This window comes from Mandrillus leucophaeus, unplaced genomic scaffold (assembly GCF_000951045.1).
Source record: "Mandrillus leucophaeus isolate KB7577 unplaced genomic scaffold, Mleu.le_1.0 Scaffold256, whole genome shotgun sequence".
Classification (NCBI taxonomy): domain Eukaryota; kingdom Metazoa; phylum Chordata; class Mammalia; order Primates; family Cercopithecidae; genus Mandrillus; species Mandrillus leucophaeus.
This window is the reverse complement of record NW_012102654.1, coordinates 2425139-2445112: the sequence shown is the minus strand read 5'-3', so window position 1 is coordinate 2445112 and position 19974 is coordinate 2425139. Positions and strand designations below refer to the sequence as shown.

The following is a 19974-nucleotide window of genomic DNA, read 5'->3' as shown; positions in this document are numbered from 1 at the left end:
AAAAGAATTTTTTTTTTTTTTTTTTTTTTAGAGATGGGGTCTCACTGTGTTGCCCAGGCTGGTCTTGAACTTGCAGGTGGGCTCAAGCGATCCTCCCACCTCAGCCTCCCAAAGTGCTGGGATCACAGGTGTGAGTCACTGCACCCGGCCTAGATCTCCTTTTTCAAACGTAAGCAATTATGCTCCGGTTCAGGGTTATTCGTGCCTGGGTCCCCCTCCCAGATCGAGTTGCTATGGACAGCCAGCTAGTCTACATCCTGCATCCCGCAGCCCCTGTGCAGCGTTAACGAGCCAGAAACACTGTTTGCTGCTGAGTTCCGTGGAACCCTCTGGGGCATTTTCCTGACTACCCCCAGTGTGGCCAATCCGTGTCCTTTGGAGACGAACGTGACTCCAGGAAAATACATAAAGTAACTCTGTGCCAAGTTTGGTGAATGAATTGAGCCATGCCAATTCTGTCCTATAAATAAGTTTACAAGACTGGTTTTCCTGCGTGGTTCATAAGCCAGGTCTAGCTGCCACTCCCCCAGAAGCCTTCCAAAAAGTATTTTGAGCAGGGCCTTTAGGCCGGGGTGGTGGAGTCCCTAGGCCAAGGCTGACCGCGCTGCTCTGGGCCGGGGGGACGTTCCAACATGGGGCTGTAATGCCACGATTGGCCGCAGGAGGGGGGCCGTATTCCAGACCCCACTGCAGAAGCCTCCGCAACTGCTCCAAGAACTTTGTTTTATACAGACTGGCGGAGAGAGCAGCTGCAGTTCGCATCTCAGGCAGTACCTAGAGGAGCTGCCGGTGCCTCCTCAGGACATCTCCTGGTCGCTACCCAGGGCCAGGCACCAAGGACAGGGAGTCCCAGGCGCACACCCCCATTCGGGGTCCCCCAGGCCCAGACCCCCACTCTGCCACAGATTGCATCTTAACCTGGTCCTCCTGCAGAGGTGGCCCCTGTGGTCCTGCTCTGAGACTCGTCCCTGGGCGCCCCTGCAGCCGCTTTCTATGACTCCATCTGGATTTGACTGGCTGTGGGGACGCGGTCCGAGGGGCGGCCTGGGTCTCAGCGTGGTGGCAGCCAGCTCTCCGGCCACCATGGCGAATGCCAGGATCTGAGGGGACAAGGCTCTACAGCCTCAGCCCGAGGCACTCAGGTGAGTCTTGGTACTAATTTTGTCCTATCTTCTGGGCATGCTGTCTCAAAGGCAGCTGGAGGAGACTGGAATGAGCTGGATGGAGTTTGGGAAACTTCAGAGGTAGAGCCTGAAGGTGCCTTCTCCAGGTGGGAAGGTCCCCACTAGCTGGGCCGGCAGATATCCGCTGGGCCCTCATCCAACTGCCTGGGCAGGAGAGAGTGTGAGTCTGCATTTGGGGTGCCAGAGGGAAGCTATTGCCTTGGTGACAACTCCACCTGACTCATGTCACAGCCCAAGAGCCTACTCAGGGTGCAGATGGCTCAGGTGACAGCTCCTCTCCGTGGCTTCGTGTGTGTGTGTGTGTGTGCGCCCATGTGTGTGTGCATGTCTGTGCATGTGCATGTGGCAGTGGTTGGATATATGTGGGGAGAAGTTATTTCTAAAACATCTGTCTCTGTCCAGCTTTGGGTTATGATTTAGCTTAACTAAGTACAGTTAGAGGAGGAAAACATTTAAAACCTACTTAGCGATTCTCTCTCTGGAGAAGGGCCACACTCATGTGATTTTTTTCCTTGGTTTTGATGAGTTTAAAGTGAGGTAATCCAAAGAAAAGCCGTAAAGCCTGCAGAGTTCGATGCTGGTACCCAGGGAAACTGACTTGGGAGCAGCAAGTGAGGCTCGCGCTACCCAGAGGAGGAATTAACGGAGTCCTTCTGATGTCCAGAGAAGGACTGAAGAGCCAGGGTCCAGATATCAGCCCTGGAGTGCATTTGCAATTGCCTTTTTCAAAGGGAGCTTCAAACATCTTTGTTTCTGGGACTGGCTAGGTAGGAGGGAGGCCTTGGGAACCTGGACACCCCCCTACCTGGCTGCCAGACAGGGTCAGAAGATGCTGGGGGGTGCTTGTTCTCATCAGACTCTGCCACCAGCTCCCCTGAGTGACCTTGTTCATAAAGTCATGCCACCTGCATTATCTCATGGGAGGCTCACAGTGACCCTGGGAGACCAGCATATACCAACCTTCCCATTTTATAGGTGATGCACCTGAGGCTGAATAAGGTCAGGTGATTCAGCCAAGTTCCCCAAGAAACCAATAAACAGAGGAGCTAGGATAGGAGCCCTTGGCTTCTGTGCTCCCCGCGTTCCTACAGAGAGCCAGGCCTGCAGGGCACAGATGGCCCCAGGGCACAGGGCCGCAGGGCACAGATGGCTGAGGTCTTTTCCAGCTCTAAAATGCAGAATCTAGAAGCAGATCCCTGGCCCTGAACCTGCCCTTCTAAGTGCCTTGGTTGAAATTGTCTGGAAGTAAATCATGACAGCCAAGAGGTTAGTGGAGAGGGTGTCCCCTCCCTGTTAGAGCAAGACCTCCCTCTTTGAGTTGCCAGTTGAGGTCCAGGCTCCTTGGGCCTCATCCACGGGTCACTGTGGCTTCCACATCTTGCTCATGTGCTTCAAGCTCTCAGAGCCCCGCCTCAGCCCCAGGATCCTCATCTACTGGAGTACACTGTTTGGCAGTGTGAGGTGGGATTCTCTTCTCTGCCTGATCTGGGGCCCAGAAAGGGGTCACCAAAAAAGCCTGACGTGCAATCCCCAGACAAAGCAACCCTACAGCTGAGCCAGTGCCCTGTGTGGGAAAACTGTGCCCAGGGCCTCTTCCCGCTCTGATATCCATTCCTTCTTTTGCCTCTTTGGTTTGGGGTGGCTTATCTTTAAAATGGGAGTGACAGAATGCAAATGCCATCAGCCTGCCCCCATCACAGTGCTCCTGGGAGGAGCAATTGCCATCAGTTTCATCTTCTAGAGCACAGACTTGGTCCAAAGACAATAAGATCCGCGATCTGAGGGTCCCAATGTCTGCTCCCTCCCCCAAGAAAGAAAAACAGCCCCCAAGAAAACCTGGGCAGACAGAACATGCGTAGGTTTCATTTCCAAGTAACAAACATGAGTAGAGTTGTCTGAGCTTTTCCAAGCCCTGTGCACTCACATCTGGCCCCGATTGGCCCCGGCCCCTCTCCCCAGCAGCTCCCCGGGGCTCCTGCTGGACCAGCTGAGGGGTGGGGAGGAGGAAGGAGACAGGCCACCCTTCAAACACATTCTGGCTAACAAGCTGTGCATTCCAGCCCCGTCCCAGGAGCTAACCAGAAAAGGAGGAAGGTGGAAATGACAGTGGGGCCTCACACCTCCACTCCCCAGGGGCAGCGCCCTGTCTGGCTCTGTGTGGCCTCTGGGCAGTAGAGGCTATTGCCTTTGGCAGAGGGAGGGTTATTGTAGGCAAAAGAGACTTTAGCGTCCTGCTTCACAGCCCCTCAAGGAGCGACGCCAGAGGGAGGGGTGCCGCACAGAGTGCTCATGAAATGAGGGAGGGTGCCTTGCAGCTTAGCAGTGCTGGAGCTGCCCGGGGCCCCACCTAGAGGCCCTCCCTAGAGGCCCTCCCTGGGTGGAGACATTGGGTGGAGGGCCGGAATTGGGGCCCAATGAACTGGACACCACTGCAGCACAGGGAAGCCAGAGTGGGTGGAGTCTGGGGCAGGGAGGAGAGATCCTGGCAGAACTGCGGACCACCCCCTGTTCCATCCCTCCCATAGGCTGGAACAGAGGCCTGCAGATACTGGGAGCCCCATAGCTGTGTGTGTGCACATGCGTGTGTGTGCCCATTGTGGGGGATGTAGAGAAGGGCTAAGAGCAGAGGCCTTCAGCCCTCCTGGGTCATTGGAAGGACATGTATACAGTGACTGGTCAGTTCTGGTCTCTTCTTAGCCCAAATGTCAGAGCTCTCTGGAGGCCAAGTTCAAGTCATGAAAATAAAGTGTTCAGCTGGGTGCAGTGGCTCACATCTGTAATCTCAGCACTTTGGGAGGCTGAGGCCAGTGGATTGCTTGAGTTCAGGAGTTCCAGACCAGCTTGGCCAACATGGTGAAACCCCATCTCTGCAAAAAATTAGCTGGACATGGTGGCATGTGTCTGTAATCCCAGCTACTCAGGAGGCTGAGTTGGGAGGAGCACTTGAGCCTGGGAGGTGGAGGTTGCAGTGAGCCAAGATTGTACCACTGCCATCCAGCCTGGGCAACAGAGTGAGACCCTGTCTCAAAAGAAAAAAAGAAAGAAAGAAAGAAAAAGAAAAAAAAAAAACGGAAAAAAAAAGGAAGAAAGAAAATATGGAATTCATGTTTTGCTCTGCTACACGGCGACCCAGCCAGCCTCCTTCCGTGATTATGTCTATTTATGAAAGTTGCCACACCTCCTTGCCCACCCTCCCTCTGAAGAGAAACTGATTGACTGATCTCTCAATCAACAGGCATTGTCCCCCCACTGCCACCTGCCAGCCCTGCATCCTCTCCTCCCAGTCTCCTCTGGGTCGAAGGGTTGAGTTTGCTCCATACTGGGCCTGGGACCCATCCTCATGGGGCTTTTATCTTCCAAAGGATTTATTATTTAAACAAAAAAAAAGCTGGTTTTTTGCTTAAATGTCCAGATAGTTAAAGAGCATCAGAGGCAAAGGTCAAGATAAAACTCATGCCTGGAACCTTGATGAAAGTAGAGAATAATTTGTGAAGTCACTGAGCATTTATGTGACAAAAACAATATCAAGTAATTGATGTAAATACTTTGTAATTTGGCTTAAAAAACAGATTCTTCTCATTACACAAGGAATGCAAATGCGTCACAGAAAACCCAGAAAATCTGAAAGCAAAAAGAAATATTAAATCCCCACAATCCCTTCCAGCCAGAGTCCTGTAGTACATTTCTCACCCGGAGCCATCATAGCGTCTTACCTCCACACGCACCTTATGTGCGCATCTCTTACAAAATGGGATCGGGTTGTACACATGGTTGCGTCAACAGGCTGTTTCCTTTCAAAGAGCATAGGATTCTCCCAAGTCAATGTATATGCCCCTGGAACGTCATGGTGTAGACCCAGAGACCCAGTGAGTCAGCCTCTGGGGCCATGCAGACAGAAGCCCTCCCCTGGCCTAAAGCTGCCCAGATGCTTAGTGCCTGCAGGTCCCCGCAGAGGCTCCCTGCTCCTCGGGCCCCACCACAGTAGATGAATCCCTGCTGTGGTCCTACTGAGCCAAGCTCCTTCCAACATGCCAGCCCCATTGGATTTGGGAGCAGTCCTGGTCTGCTCAGCTTTGTTTGCAAGTGGTCTCGGTACCCGCTCTGAATGCCCCTTCGTGTCTTCCTTTCCTTCCTTCATTTCCAACACAAAACAGAAGCTCATGTCTGTCTGGCATGCCCCGGGTTTTGAGGGCTCAGAACCTGCTCGCAGGTCACATTTTGAGTCGGCAGGGTTCCCTCCTCCTGGCCCCACCCAGTGTGACCCATAGTGGCCCCAGCTCAGGATTCCAGCCTCCCTGAGAGTTGTTGAAAGGAACGGACACCTCCTACCATCAGAAAGGCCCAAGGGCCTTGGTCTTCTGAAGTCCTGAGGAAACTGGGGGTGGGGGCATCATGGTCCCAAGGACCTGGAGGATGGCACCTGGGTCCTGGTGATGAGCAGAGGGTCCCGTGTTCAGGCTTAGGGTCGGGGTGGGTGCCTTGTTCTGTCCATTTGCTTCTGTTTCCACTTACAGTTGATTCTGTCTCTCTCCCTGCCTTCGTCTTCCCTCTCCTCCCCTCTTGCCTTCTCTGCAGCTGTTGCAGGACATGATGGAGAACAAAGCCATGTACCTGCACACCGTCAGCGACTGTGACACCAGCTCCATCTGTGAGGATTCCTTTGATGGCAGGAGCCTGTCCAAGCTGAACTTGTGTGAGGATGGTGAGTGCAGCTGGCTCAGACTTGGGGCACAAGATCTGGCCCGGGGGTGGGGAGGGAGCCCTGCCCCCACCCAACCTTGGCATTGCCTTTGAGTGCTTGTGACCTCCTCATGTAATAGTGCATATATTGAACTTTATGCTTTAAAAGGTCTTTTCCATGGGTTTTCTCATTCATTCACTTCAACAAACCTGTCAGTACGATGAGTACTCATTTTACAGATGGACAGATTGCACGGCCCATCAGTCATAGGGTGGTCCAGCACGGAGTCTCCTGACTCCGAGGGCCATGCTTCTATTCCTGAGAGAGTGAGACTGGGGTCAGGCAAGGGCCTCTGAGCCAGTCAGTGCAGACCCTCTCAGGTGAGGAGAGGGGCCTCCCACCCACTTCCTGAAGCACTCGTGAGGGGCAAACCGCTCTCCAAGGTGCTCATTCTGCCAATGGGTGCAAGGTCCTGGTCTTGCCACGGAAAGGGCTCCCCACGCCAGTGATTCAGAAGGCCCTGCATCTCAGGCGCTGCTTATTTGCTCAAACCCTGGAGATCCGAGTGATGCAGCTTCCTTTGGAGAAGCCCAGAGCGCCTTTCCATCAGTCTGGCTTCTGTGCACCCAGTAGATGACTGATAAATTCTTGCTGCATGCAGCACATGTCAGAGAGGAGAACATTGCGCCCACATCAAAGAGAAATAAAAAGAAGCTTACTGAAGAGCCTTAAAAAGACTTCTGGCCAAGGAGAGACAGGCCTTTTCCCTCTCTCGTTTCGCTCCACTCTGCCAACTGCCTCTTGAAATTACTGAAGAGTAATGACTCCACTCCTCTCTTCCTCCAACCCTGTATTCCTCCCACCAGGCACTGAGTGTAGGGAAAGAACTATGGTGGCTCAGAGAGGCAGGGAGCGGGGAGGGTCTCCGCAGGCAGAGAAGACGAGGAGATCTGGGCTTCTGACCAATGCACTTGTTCACCGCACCCTAGGATTGTCCACCATGGTGGACATGGTGGCTCATCTTCCAGAGTCCTATCAACAAACATACTCTGAGGATCCATGATGTGTCAGGCCAGGGTGAGCAGCCAGGAATGCTCCAAAGAGAAATTAAAACAGTCTCTGTCCTCAAAGGGCTTATGATCCCAGTAGAAGGGGCTGGCATGGGAACAACTGTCTAAAATATAAAGTAGGCTAAAATGTGTGTGAATAATGAAGTCAGGCGGGCAGAGGGCCTTCTGGAAAAGGGCTGGAAGACTGAATAAGATTGTCTAAGAGAAGAGGTGGGAAAGGTATTCCTAGTTGTGTGACACCAAGTTGAGTCAGGGTTTCTGTAAGGCTCACGCCACTTGGGCAGAGAAGGCCTGGGGTGCTGGCCCCATGCAGAGCTCCCATCAGTCCATCAGCAAAGGGGAAGGTGGCATCCGTACCCACTGGCACATCAGCAAAGGGGCTTGATTTGGCAAGAAAGACTGGGTACAGCACAGTGGGGTGATTGGAGAGGACCATCAGGGCCAGCCTGGGGGGCCTCAGGGGTGGGAGGGGTCAGATATCCCTGGGACCACCATACCCTCTTCCCAGTACCTCATCTTACTCTCCCTTTTTCTGAACCCCAGATTTTTTTAAAGAAAAGTTCATTTGGACCAGAAGGACTGAAAATTAACAGCAACCCTAGCCACTACGCCTTCTGGGCCCCTCTGGTGTGGGGAGCTCTGTCAGAGGGCACTTTGAGAGCCATGCTAGCCATGTCCTGTCCCAGGGTTCCCTGATGCTAGGGCCCAGGTACAGGGCAGGCAGCAGAGGTTGAGAGGTGTGGAGTCCAGGCTGACTCGCGCCTCCTGGGCGTGTGACCCTCTGTGGGCCTCAGTGTACTCGTCTGCCAAATGAGGATGCAGGGGGGTACCTCTGAGGTCCTATCTGGTTCTAAAATTCTGTGTGTAAAATCGGACCTGGCCATTGCATTAGGGATGTGGCCCTTTTCAACCCCAAGTCAGAATATGACGCTATGCTGGGCAAAGCATGGCTGTGGCTCCCACTTCAGCAGGAGTGAAAACTTGGGTGCTGACAATGTGCCCAGGAGGTCCCGTGCCTCTCCCCTCTTCGCTGCCCCAACCTTGGCAGGGAACCTCTGGTTCACTCACCTGGGGCTTCTCCCCTTAAAAGGGTGCTCCCCTGGCGTCCCCCAGCGTGCATCACTGCCCTGTCCCGCTTGGTCTATGCTCTCCTCCCCCAGGACTTTGCTCAGCTCTCACCTTCTCGAAGGCCTGAGTTTCCGTCCCCCTTTCCCTGACTCTTTTTTCCTTTCTTCCATGGTCTGACTTCCTCTTGACTCAGTAGTCTCCTTATTTACATGTATCATTCATTATCTGTTCCCCATGGCAAGAATATAGGCTGGACCACAGCAGGCATCTCTATTTTGTTTATTGATGTCTCCCAAACCCACTACGCAGTAGGTGCTCACTAGGGATTTTTTGATTGAATGGAAGAATGGATGAATGGATGAATGAATGGATGAATGGATGAATGAATGGATGGATGAATGAAGGGACGGATGGATGAGTGAATGGATGGATGAATGAAGGGATGGATGGATGGATGGATAAATGGATGGATGGATGGATGAATAAATGGATGAATGGATGAATGAAGGGATGGATGAATTGATGGATGAATGGATGAATGAATGAATGAATGGATAGATTAATGAATTAATAAATGGATGAATGGATGGATGGATGAAGGGAGGGATACATGAATGGATGGATGGGTGAATGGATGGATGAATGAATGAATGAAGGGATGGATGGATGGATGAGTGAATGAAGGGATGGATGGATAGATGGATGGATGGATGGATGAATGAACGGATGAATGAATGAATAAATGGATGAATGAATGAATAAATGGATGAATGAATGGATGGATGGATGGGTGGATGAATGGATGAACGAATGAAGTGATGGATGAATGGATGGATGAATGAATGAATGGATAGATGAATGAATGAATAAATGGATTGATGAATGGATGAATGGATGAAGGGATGAATGGATGGATGCATGGATGGATGGATGAATGGATGGATGAATGGATGGATAGATGAATGAATAAATGGATGAATGAATGAATGGATGGATGGATGAACAGAGGGGTTCTTGAAGTCTAAATGTGGCAAAGCATTCGCCATCTACACCTGATTGCCGAGTTCTCTGGGTCCATCTTCATTCCTGGCTGCCAGATTGGGGGCTGGAACATGAGGAACCCAGGCAGAGTAGAGTGTTGAGATGAAGACAGGGATTTCAAAGCTTGCGGGCTTCCAATTTGATTTTTTCCCCTCTTTCCTTCATTTCAGAGAGGAAAATGATGAGCTTGACTTGGGGAAATTCAAGCCATATTTGATCTGTTTCTAAAGGGTTTTGCTGCATCTTTGATTCTCCTCTCTGCAGGAGTGAAATGGGAGAGGAAGAGGGAGGGTTGGGGCCAGGCAGGGAGGAGGGGGAAGGTGGGAAGAGATGAGAAAGGAAGGGAGAGCCAGCACCCCTGAACCCAGTCAGGGCTGCCCTTGAGCCCTTATTGAGTAAATGAAGACAGTGAAGTGTGAGGCCCAGGACAAGCTCCAAGACCCTTACAGAACTTCCTCCTTCAATGGAGGGTGAGAGGTGGGAGGAGGGGAGGAGAGACGGCACTTCTTGTTGGAGGCTGGCCGTGGGGATAGTGGGATCAGCGGAGGCAAAATTGCAAAAGTACAGCCCGACATGAAGGTAAGATGCAGCCTTCCCTGGCAGTGGGACCTAATGGGCCCCAGGTCCACTCTCCCACAGGCTCCCCGGTGTTCCTGCTGGGATGTGATGAGCTGTCCCGCTCACATGGCCCATGTGCTGTGGAGTGCAGGTCTCATCTTCACTGAGACCCGTGAGGTCAGGACTATGTTTTGCTCCTCTTGGAATTCTTTTGGGACCTTGTAGGTGGCAGGTGTCCAGGAAGTCTTTGTGATTGTTGGTAAATGACATGGTAAGTCCACTCAAGTTGTCAGTGGTGGAGCTGGAACCAGACTCTGAGTCTCCTTACCTGGGATGCAGGCTCCTTCCCAGGATGGGGATTTCACGGGGTAGGGCTGATGGTGCCACGGAGTGACTCCCTCACCTCTGGATTCGGAACCAGTGGGGAAATAGACAAGGAGGCACGTGGAAATCCAAGTGCAGAATCTGCCTTAAGCCTGGAAAAGCTCTGTTCACGATGTGGCTGCTGGCACCCCCAACAGACACTCACCCAGCCAGCAAGCGTGAGCGCCCCTGTCCAGATGCTAGCCTTCACCTGGTTCGCCCACGCACGCCCTCCTGCCCATCCATCTGAGAAACAGGGACAAGAAATGCCAGGTTACAAACAGCTCACCCATTGGACAAGGAGGCACTGCCTGGAGGCAGAATTGCTGAGGAGTCCCTCTTTTATGGGCTTGGGCAGGTGGTCAGCCCGGAGATGAAAGGAGCTCCCTGCAGCCACCCACCAGAGGCAAGGGCAGGAAAAGCAAGAGAGGAGGTGAGGGGACACCCGTGGGGAATGGGCTGGGCGGGGGCTCGATGCCCAGGGAGCTTCCTCAGCGCAGAGGAAGGGACCCTCCCCAAGCAGAGCAGCTCCTGCAGGCGCTGTTCCATTTCTGCACAGGACCCACTGTTTTCACTCTTTCCTTCTCGCCCCTCATCTCTCTTCACCCTCCCTGCCTTTATCCCTTCCCTTTCTTCATTTGCCAGGTGATATGGGAAGAGGAGGGACTGTTGGGTGCCTTGGTTCCTCTATCCCCTCCCTGAGCAGCCACCTTGCCCAGCTCCTCCAGCTCGTCCTGTCCCTGCATCCTTCAAGGTGCCCCAGGCACCCCTTGTTCTCTGATGCCTTTGGGGCCTCCCCTCTCTGCATGCCTGGGTGGGGTCACCTCTGGAATCTACCGCCTCCCTTTAGTCTTGGTCATTGCTGTCCTCCTCGGGGCCCACTGTTGATGGAAGGCCCCGTCCTCCTCACCTCGTGGATCCTGGGCAATAGCCGAGGGTCCTCCAGAGGGGCTGGAACTGCTTGGAAGGGCCAAGCCCAAATAGGACCTGGAAGGTTCCTGAGCCAAGCTGCCTCTGGCGGCCTCTGATGGATGCTCACTCGCACCACCCTCTCAACAGAACCCCCAGACACCGGTGGTCTGGCCTCCCTTCTCCCTCCCCTCCCGCCTTCCTCTTTCCCGCCTTGGTTTCCCTGATATGCAGCCGGGGCCTCTCCAGTCTGGCGCCAGGAGGTGGAGGAGGAGGCTGAGCTGGGAGTGGGTGGGGACTGGCTGGGCCTGGTTCCTCCACAGCACTTTCCGAGGGCCAGAGAGAGGTGTTAGTGTCAGAAAAATACTGCAGTCCCACTCGCCCCCGCGGCCCCAGCCCCCTCCACTCATGGCGTCATCCGTGTCCGCAGATGGGACCTGGGGGTAATGAGTTACACATGCTCCTGGCGGCTGCCGAGTCCTGCAGCCGGGCCACTCGCTGCCCCAAGGCCCGGCCTCCCAATTCCTGTGTTCCTCCCCCATAAAATGAAATTATCCTCCTCATCTACCTTCTCATCCGTCAGATCTCCCTGGTTCACTTGGCTCAGCTGAGGGCTGCTGGGCTGCTGCCCAAAGATGGGAATGGATTTCCTGGGAGGGGCTGGCTGGGGCCTCTGGAAGAGTCACCGCTCTTTACAGGTTGCAGCATCAGGCTCTGGTGCAGGAGAGGGGGCTATGAACCCAGTTCAGAGCTACAGGCCATGCAGAGCAGAGAGCACGGCTCTGTTAGACAGGTCTGTGGTCCCCGGGGGAGCCAGTGGCCAGGCATGCTCCAGGTCTCTCTTGCCCAGTGGGCTGTCCCTCTATAAGATGGGTGTGGCTTGGTGACCTACATTGCAGTGTGTCAGGGCTGGGTGTGAACCCATAGTGCACACACTAGTTGTGTTGTCCTTGCACATGTGAACTCAGACCCAGTACAGCGGGTTCTGTTTGTCCTGCCATCCCCATGTGCAGTGCACTGTTCTTTGCTCTAACTCACTGGGGAGCCCCGGCAGGAGGTGGGTGAGGGGAGACAGGGAAGCTAGAGCACTTACTCCTCCAGCTTCTGCCCTATGGAGTCATCCAGGGCTGCTCCTGTCTCTCCACCAAAGACCATAGCTCCTTGAAAGCTGCCTTGTCTACCTGGGCTTTCCCGTTCCAGGTCTGGCAACTGCTCCCATCCCTGACCCTTTGGGCCCAACGGTGGTTACAGCCCACGAATGCTGCTCTGTCCTTGTGCGGGTCACATCCTGGCCACACCTTTGAGACATTCCTTTTATGAAACCCTGTGATGTGTCCTAATCTGAGGGAGCCTTCTGTTTCTGCCAGGGCCCCGACCCGCTAATCTTGAGTGTCCTTGTCTGCAAAGTGAGAATAAGGTTACAAACCCCACAGGCATTGTGGGAGGATGACATGATATAACCCGGGTAAAGCGCCTTGCACGCAGTAGCCCCTCCATCCACGTTTATTTCCCTCCTTGGTCTTTGGGAGTCCCCTGCAAAGCTTGCGGAGGTGGGGAAGAAAGAGAGGGAGAGATGAGGAGGTGGAAGGAGCTGCTGCCACCCCGGGCCTCCCAGGAAACACCCATGCCCCTTCTCAGGGACCCTGGCCTGCAGAGTGTTTTCGGGCTGATCCTGGCCTTCTGCTGAAGAAAGCAGCGTTCTGGTTACTAGTGGGATTCTCATGAGGCCTAGATACTCCAGGAAATTGAGCAAGTTCCTTTAGTCCTATTTCTCAAATATTAGAATCTATAAGAAATACTGGGTCCCAAGGGCTCCTGGTTCTATGGCGTATGTGTGTCTGTCCCTTCGTCATCCTGATTGAAGGCACTTTGCTCCCTGGGGCCCCCTGAAGTTTGCTACCAGAAGAGCCAAGGGATGTGTTTCCTTGTCTCAGGTGGAGGCTGCTGTTTCCAGGAGGCGTCAGGAAGAGGGAAGGAGGGGCACAGAGGCACCGGGGCTCCTTCCCACGCAGATGGGCATGGACTGGAGCCTCCCCTCCCCGTCTTCAGCCAAAGCCCCAGCCCCGGGCCACGCCATCTCCTACATGGCATTACTCCAGGGATGGGGGCAGTGAGGAGGGTCTGAGGGGGGTGCCACCGGCCTGTCCCACTAGCCTGGTACAGTCTGGAGTGGATGGGCTTGAAGGAGACCTGCAGTGAGGACAGAGCCCTGGGTGGGCAGGTGGACTTCTGGTGATCCCTGGAATAGAGGGGATGATGAGTGGCCAGGGCAGTTTTCCTCGTGGCATCCCCCAGTTCTCCTGCCCACAGACCTTGCTCTCATAGCTCCTGGCCTCTGCTTCCTTGCTTGCTCATTCATTCGCTTCTTCATCTTCATCTTGCAGCAAAATATATTCAGGGACTCTGCAGGTGCTGTGTGCAGCAAGGGGCACAAAGGGGCATGAGATGGGGCCCCATGACTTCTGTAATTTACCATTGCTCTAGCTGGTCTGTCCTCCCGTCTCTCCTCCCTCCCACTGCAGACCAGCACAAGGCTAGCTCAAGTACAAGGTTACCTAAAGGTGACTCAGTGGGAAGGAAATTCAGGGTGTGGACACGTTATTGGTGCAGACCCGCACACAGCCTCACTCGGCTCTGATGTCTGAGTCTAAAGTGCTGAAGTCTAAAGTCCTTCTCTGTTGTGGGGATGGCTTTGTGCGGTGCTTAAAAAGACAGGCTCTGGGGCCAGGCATGGTGGCTCACGCCTGTAATCCTAGCACTTTGGGTGGCTAAGGCGGGTGGATTGCCTGAGCTCAGGAGTTTGAGACCAGCCTGGGCAACATGGTGGAACCCCGTCTCTACTAAAACACAGAAAAATTAGCCAGGCGTGGCATGGCCGTGTGCGCCTGTAATCCCAGCTACTTGGGAGGCTGAGGTAGGAGAATTTCTTGAACCCGGGAGGCAGAGGTTGCAGTGAGCCAAGATCACGCCATTGCACTCCAGCCTGGGCGACAGAGTGTGACTCCATCTCAAAAAAAAAAAAAAAAAAGACAGGCTCTGCAGCTGAACAGGCTGGGCTCAGACCCCATCTCTGCTGAGTGCTGGCTGGGAAAACCTGAACAAGCTCTTATCCTCAGCTTCCCCTCCTCTAAGAAATGGGAAACCCATAGCCCCTGTCTCATACGCTTTTGTAAGGGCTATGTGAGTTATTCCACATTGAGTCCTTCCAAACGGGTACATAGAGCACACCCCAAAGATGTGAGGTCCTAGTGTGAGTACCCTTGTGTCCGTTCAGTGTGTCTGCTTCTGCTCCTGGGCCTGCCCATGGGGCTCTAAGCAGTACTTCTGTTTTCTCTGTCAAATAGGAAACCTAGAGAGAAGAGGAGGAGCGAGTGGGAAGTCACGTCTGGGAGAGGGAGAGAGAGATGATGGGATGAGGGAAAGGCAGGAGCCCAGGGACAGCCAGCGCCCCTGGGTCTTTAGGCTCTGAGTTTAAATCAGCCCCATTGGCTTAGGGGTGTGGGTTTTTTTTGTTTGTTTGATTTTTCCATCTGTGCTCGGCTGTGTGGGTGGAGTCAGACCTGACCAGGGTTGGAGTTTCCCTGTGCAAGTATGAGGAAGCAAGACAAGAGCGAGGAGTGGAATTGTGTGACCTGATAACGTGGATCCTGGAGTGGAGTAGGATAAGAGGGCCAGCAAGGATAGGAGGGTGTGAGAGGGTGGAAAGGCAGTGGGATGCATGGTGTGTGGGAGGCTGGGGCACCCCAGAGTCAGAGACCTGAGGGACTGCACTAAGAAGATGAGGGCAGGCACCGTAGCTAAGTCGGTAATCCCAGTGCTTTGGGAGGCTGATATGGGAGGATTGCTGGAGGCCAGGAGTTCAAGACCAGCTCTGAGCAACACAGAGAGATCCCCCAACCTACAAAAAATTTTAAAAATTAGCCAGATGTGGTGGTGCGTGCCTGTAGCCCTAGCTACTTGGGAGGCTGAGGCCAGAGGATCTCTTGAGCCCAGGCGGTCGAGGCTGCAGTGAGCTGTGATCACACCACTGCACTCCAGCCTGGGTGACAGAGTGAGAGCCTGTCTCAAAATAAATAAGTAAATAAATAAATAAATAAATAAGATGAGCCATAGCGTTTATAAAGTGGGACATTTGAATGTGGGATTTAGATTTCAGTGATTGGTGAAAAGCCTTTCTAGAGCAGCAGAATCCACTAGAAACGAAAGGTGAGCCACACATGCAATTTTAAAGTTCTTAGCAGCCAGCTTAAAAGGTGAAAAGATACAAGAATCTGGCCAGGCGCGGTGGCTCACACCTGTAATCCCAGCACTTTGGGAAGCTGAGGTGGGCGGATCACCTGAGGTCAGGAGTTCGAGACCAACCTGGCCAACATGGTGAAACTTTGTCTCTCCTAAAAAAAAAAAAGGAAAACACAAGAAACTAACTGAAATACAGTAGTGCACTTTAGTGAATCCAGCATATCCAATATATTATCATTTTGACGTGTAATTGCTATAAAGTTTATTGAGGTATTTATGTATTTTTTTCTCTCGTGCTGAGTCTTCAAAATCCAGTGCGTCTTTTACAGTCAGAGTCCATCCCTGCTTGGGCCAGCCATGTTTCCAGTGTGCGAAGCGAATGGCCCAGGCTGGGGAGGCTGAAATTAGGTAAGGAGGCCACAAGGAGTGATACCTGTGATACCTGGGCATCAGGAGAGCCAGGGCAGCAACAGGGACCCCGGGAGGGGAGGAGCAGGTGGCTCTTAACGGTGAGGTGCGCTGTCAAGTCTTATAACAGTGAACACAAGTGCTGGGGGTTTTTAGGGAGGAGGGAGAGGGAAAGTTCTAGAAGGAAGCAAAGAGAAACATCTACCGCCCTGGCATATGACTGGTGTATGAGGAGAATGGGAAAAGAAAAGTCCTTATGGGAAAGGTCAGGCAGGCAGAAAGCAGGTCTCATTTAGAACAAGAAAGTAGAAGAAACGCCTACAGCAGAGACTGAGGGAATGAGAGGTTTCACGACTGACCGACTGGGAGTCCAGGGGCCGATGCAGGAAGGTTTCAGGAGTCAGGGAGGGAGATGGCATGAAAGGAGGATAAACACAGCTGTTTAGGGTTAACAGTGGGTGATGGGGGGCCTCGGGAGTCCTGGTTTTCTGTAGGTGCAATGGACTGAATGTTTGTGTCCCCTCCAAATTCCTATGTTGAAATCCTAACCCCCAAAGTGATGGGATTAGGAGGTGGGGCCTCTGAGAGGTGATTAGGTCATGGGGGTGGAGCCCACGTGGGTGGGATAAGTGCCCTTATAAAAGGGACCCCAGCGGCTCCCTCGCTCTCTTGCCGCCGTGGGAGGATACCGTGAGGGGTGGGGCGGCTGTGTAGACACCAGGACTGCCGGTGCCTTGATCATGGACTTCCAGCCTCCAGAACTGTGAGCAGTACCTTTGTGTTTATGAGCTGCCCTGGCTGTGGTACTTTGCTGTGGCAGCCTGGACTAAGGCAGGGGGGCTTGCTAAGCCAGGACTGAGGGCTCAAGTGATCCTACTGGGTGGCCTCAGGGCAGAAACTGCTGGTGAGGCTGTGAGGTTTTGTGGGGAGGAGTTTTTTGAGGAGCACCCAAAGTCCTAGGGCACCTCATACCCATCCTCTTTGCCCGGATCTGCTGAGCTCCCTCCTCTGCCATGGCCTGTTGTGCTTTTCGTGCATAGGTAGCAGAGCTGGAGGCTTCAGGGACATGGATGACTCAGTCCCCTACAAGTGGCAGGGGAGGCTCTCAGCATTTCTGTCTCCCAAGCCAGACACCCTTCCAACTGAATGGCGGTAGGCACTGGGAGAGTGAGACAGGTGTATTCAACTTACTTGTTTCTGCCCAGAGGAGAAACCAGTTCATCAAACCAAAGTGGACCAGGAGGTGGGCGGAAGGTTGCATTAGCATTCCAGAAAGAGGAGTGATTTAAAAATGGAACTAGCTGAGACCTGGCTTCCAACTTGCAGACATCTTAAGTGACTTACTGTCATTGACAAAAGCGCCAGGAGGGGAACTGGCAATCTTCTGAACAAGGAGCTGGGGCCACTCTATAAGGGGAGGGTCTTTTGGCCTGAAATTAGGCAGAACCCTGAGCCTGCTGCTTGCTTGAGTCTCAGTGCATTGATGCCGCTTTCCTTCTAATCTGTGTGCTGTGCATTTGGGGCGTGAATAGTGGCACCTTCCGCCAGCCCCAGGAACCCCTTGTTCTTCCTGGGGGGCTCTCAGGCTCTCTCCCACATGGCCGCAGTGGTGTACCAGCTCACCTTGGCCACCCTGCCCTCCCCTCCCCCAGCTTCCTCTCTCTACCCCTCAGCCCCTGCTGCAGAAGACACACACCAGCATCCCTTCCCGAAAACAAGCACACACACCCTTGATTGTTCTCAAGAATTTTTATGCGGAGTAACTTGGGACATGGATAGGGGTGGAGGAAAAATAACAAACATTATGTGAAAGTGACAAGACGGACAGATCTCTGAAAGTACTAAGAGAAACTGTCCCAGACCATTGTGAAATCTGCATGGAATTAGCCCTGGCTGTCTCTCCTTCCCCTGCTCTCCCGTACTTAGAAGGCTTGGGAGCATCTGACTCTGCGGACGACCAGGCTCCTACCCCGGGTGCCCTCGCTGGGCCGTCTGCCCTGAGGACTCAGGCCTGGTATGCAGCAGGGCAGAGGTCACTGGTGTTCACTCTACCCTAGTTGATTGTTCTGGAGAGGAAAAAAACAAGCCAAAATGGTTTTTTCTGTTCTCTTACTCAACACAGAATGCTTCACTTCAGGTTACCAAAATGGATGAGGATTTCTCTCCATCAACAGCCAATTCTGAAGTGGGTTCTCCTACGGACGCCAGCTGGGTGTCCTCTGGTTCAATTCAATCCTGATATGATGCACCTGGTGGTAGCCTGCGATCCACAGGTTGAAGGCCCAGTCCCACAAGACTGCTCCCACCCTGCACCCACTTCCTTTGATTGACTGGCTATAAATCAGCGTTCCCAGGACCCCCACCTTGGGTTTGATTAATTTGCTAGAGTGGTTCCTGGAACTCGGGGAAACACTTTACTCACATTTACAGGTTTATTGAAAAGGATATTACAAAGGATGTGTAGATGAACAACAGAGGGAAGAGGTGCGCAGGGTGGGTCTGGGAGGAGGGGTGCAGACCTTCCATGCCTTCCCCAGCTGTTCTGCCCTCCAGGAACCTCTGCACGTCCAGCTCTCCAAACCCAGCCCTTTTGGGTTTTTATGGAAGCTTCATTATGTAGGCATGATTGATTAAACATTGGCTATAGATAATCAACTCAACCTTCAGCCTCTCTTTTCCTGGAGGTTGGGGGGTAAGGCTGAAGGTCCCAACTCTCTCATCCTGCCTTGGTCGTTCCAGGGGCCAGTCCCCATCCTGAGGCGATCTAGGGGGTCCCCAGACCCACTCAGCTCATGAATATACAAAAATCACTCTTATGACTCTGGAAATCCCAAGAGCTTTAGAAGATTTTTTTTTTTTTTTTTTTTTTTTTGGGGCCAGGATTCAGGGTGATGACTAGGATGATATAGACTTCACAACATCACGGTTGTTGAGGACCCTCCCAGGCTCCAGGGACACTTGTCTCCCTGGGTCCGCTGTGACTTCGGGCAGGACTCGGGGGCGTGGCTCTCGGTGGCAGTGCCCCTGCTTCATACTTTCCTTCCCTGTCTTATGGAGTCCCCATGAAAGCCAGAGAGTGGTGGCAGCTTCAAAGACAGAGGTTATTTGTGGCTGCCTGTTACAGTGAGCAATGTGAGTGATGAGTAACCATCGTGAAGTCAGACTTGGGTGGGTTTCACGAAGCTCCTTGGATGAGCTGAGCTCTGAGGTTCCTCCCAGCAATAAAACCCTATCTCCACCTGCTGTTTATGAGCTGTGGGACCAAAGACAAGAAGAAACTGTTTGCTGCTGTTAAAACTCAAGTAGGTAACAATGGAATCATTGCCCTCTGTTTTTTTTTTTATGTTTAGAGCCAGTTTCTTTGGAAATAAACACTCATTTTGATCAGATCCAATGTGTGAGTTTCTTTTAAAATGGGAGAGGAGAAATAAATTTGGATAACTCCAAAATGCTCTAAAATTATGACTAAGAAACTGAAATATTAGTTTTTCAAGGGAAGGATATTTTGATGAAGGGAAGTGCCGGAATACTTGCTCATGGTCTCACAGTTAATGCATGACAGAGGCAGGCTTTGCATTGACCTCCACAGAGCCCCAAACCCATGCTGTTCCCCCAAAGCACTGTGAGAGATGCTACCTGCTTAATACAGGGAAAGGGGGCTCTAGAGGTTCAAGGTTCTCTCCACAATGTAGCCTGACACTGGGGACCCTCTCCCTGCTCATCCTCAGCTCAGCGTGCCAAGGTTGCGTTGTTTTTATATAAACTTCTCTGTTCTTTAATCTCCGCTGCCAAACATCTCCCTACCCCCAGGATGCAGTGTTTTAGCAAAAACTCTTTGGGGTATTCTTGCTCCCAGTTTTAGGAGGAACTCTTCACAATGTTTACCTCTAGGAATAATACAATCGTTTGATACAACCCCATTTTCGATGTGTCCTATTGAAAAGAAATCAAGGAATTTTTTTCTCCCCAAAAGTCAAGCTCTTAGTAAGACTTTTCATTTGCTTTCCAAGAATGTGTCTTCACCTTCCCTTTTGATATGACAAATGCCTTGCTGCAGAGCTGCGGCCTCCGTGCCACGGATCTGTGATTTCACCACTAAATCAGAGAGTGAGCATCTGGGGCAGGCTCAGGCCTTGGTATGACTAAGAAGCTCCATGTGTGATTTCGACTCTCAGCCAGGAGTAAAGTACCAATTCCGTTCCGGTGATTACCTTCTACAGTTTACCTGCATGGGCACAAAGAAGCAATCAGAGGCCCTGGGTATGCAAAGAAAGCCCAACTTTTAATTAATTAGTGTATTTATTTGAGACAGAGTCTCACTCTGTCGCCCAGGCTGGAGTGCAGTGGCGCGATCTTGGCTCACTGCAACCTCCGCCTCCTTGGTTCAGGTGATTTTCCTGCCTCAGCCTCCCGGGTAGCTGGGATTACAGGCCTGCACCACCAAGCCTGGCTA

General features: G+C 52.6%; 1 protein-coding gene across 1 annotated transcript in view; it reads left to right on the top strand.

Moving 5' to 3' along the window:
- The first annotated feature begins 231 nt into the window (after positions 1-231).
- SCARA5 (scavenger receptor class A, member 5) overlaps positions 232-19974 on the top strand; it is a 139688-nt gene continuing 119945 nt past the window's right edge. Inside the window, exons 1-2 of the mRNA XM_011983884.1 lie at positions 232-1142; positions 5760-5886. Of these exons, the coding sequence (XP_011839274.1) occupies positions 5772-5886 (115 nt within the window). The 5' untranslated portion in view covers positions 232-1142; positions 5760-5771. The remainder of the gene's footprint in view (positions 1143-5759; positions 5887-19974) is intronic.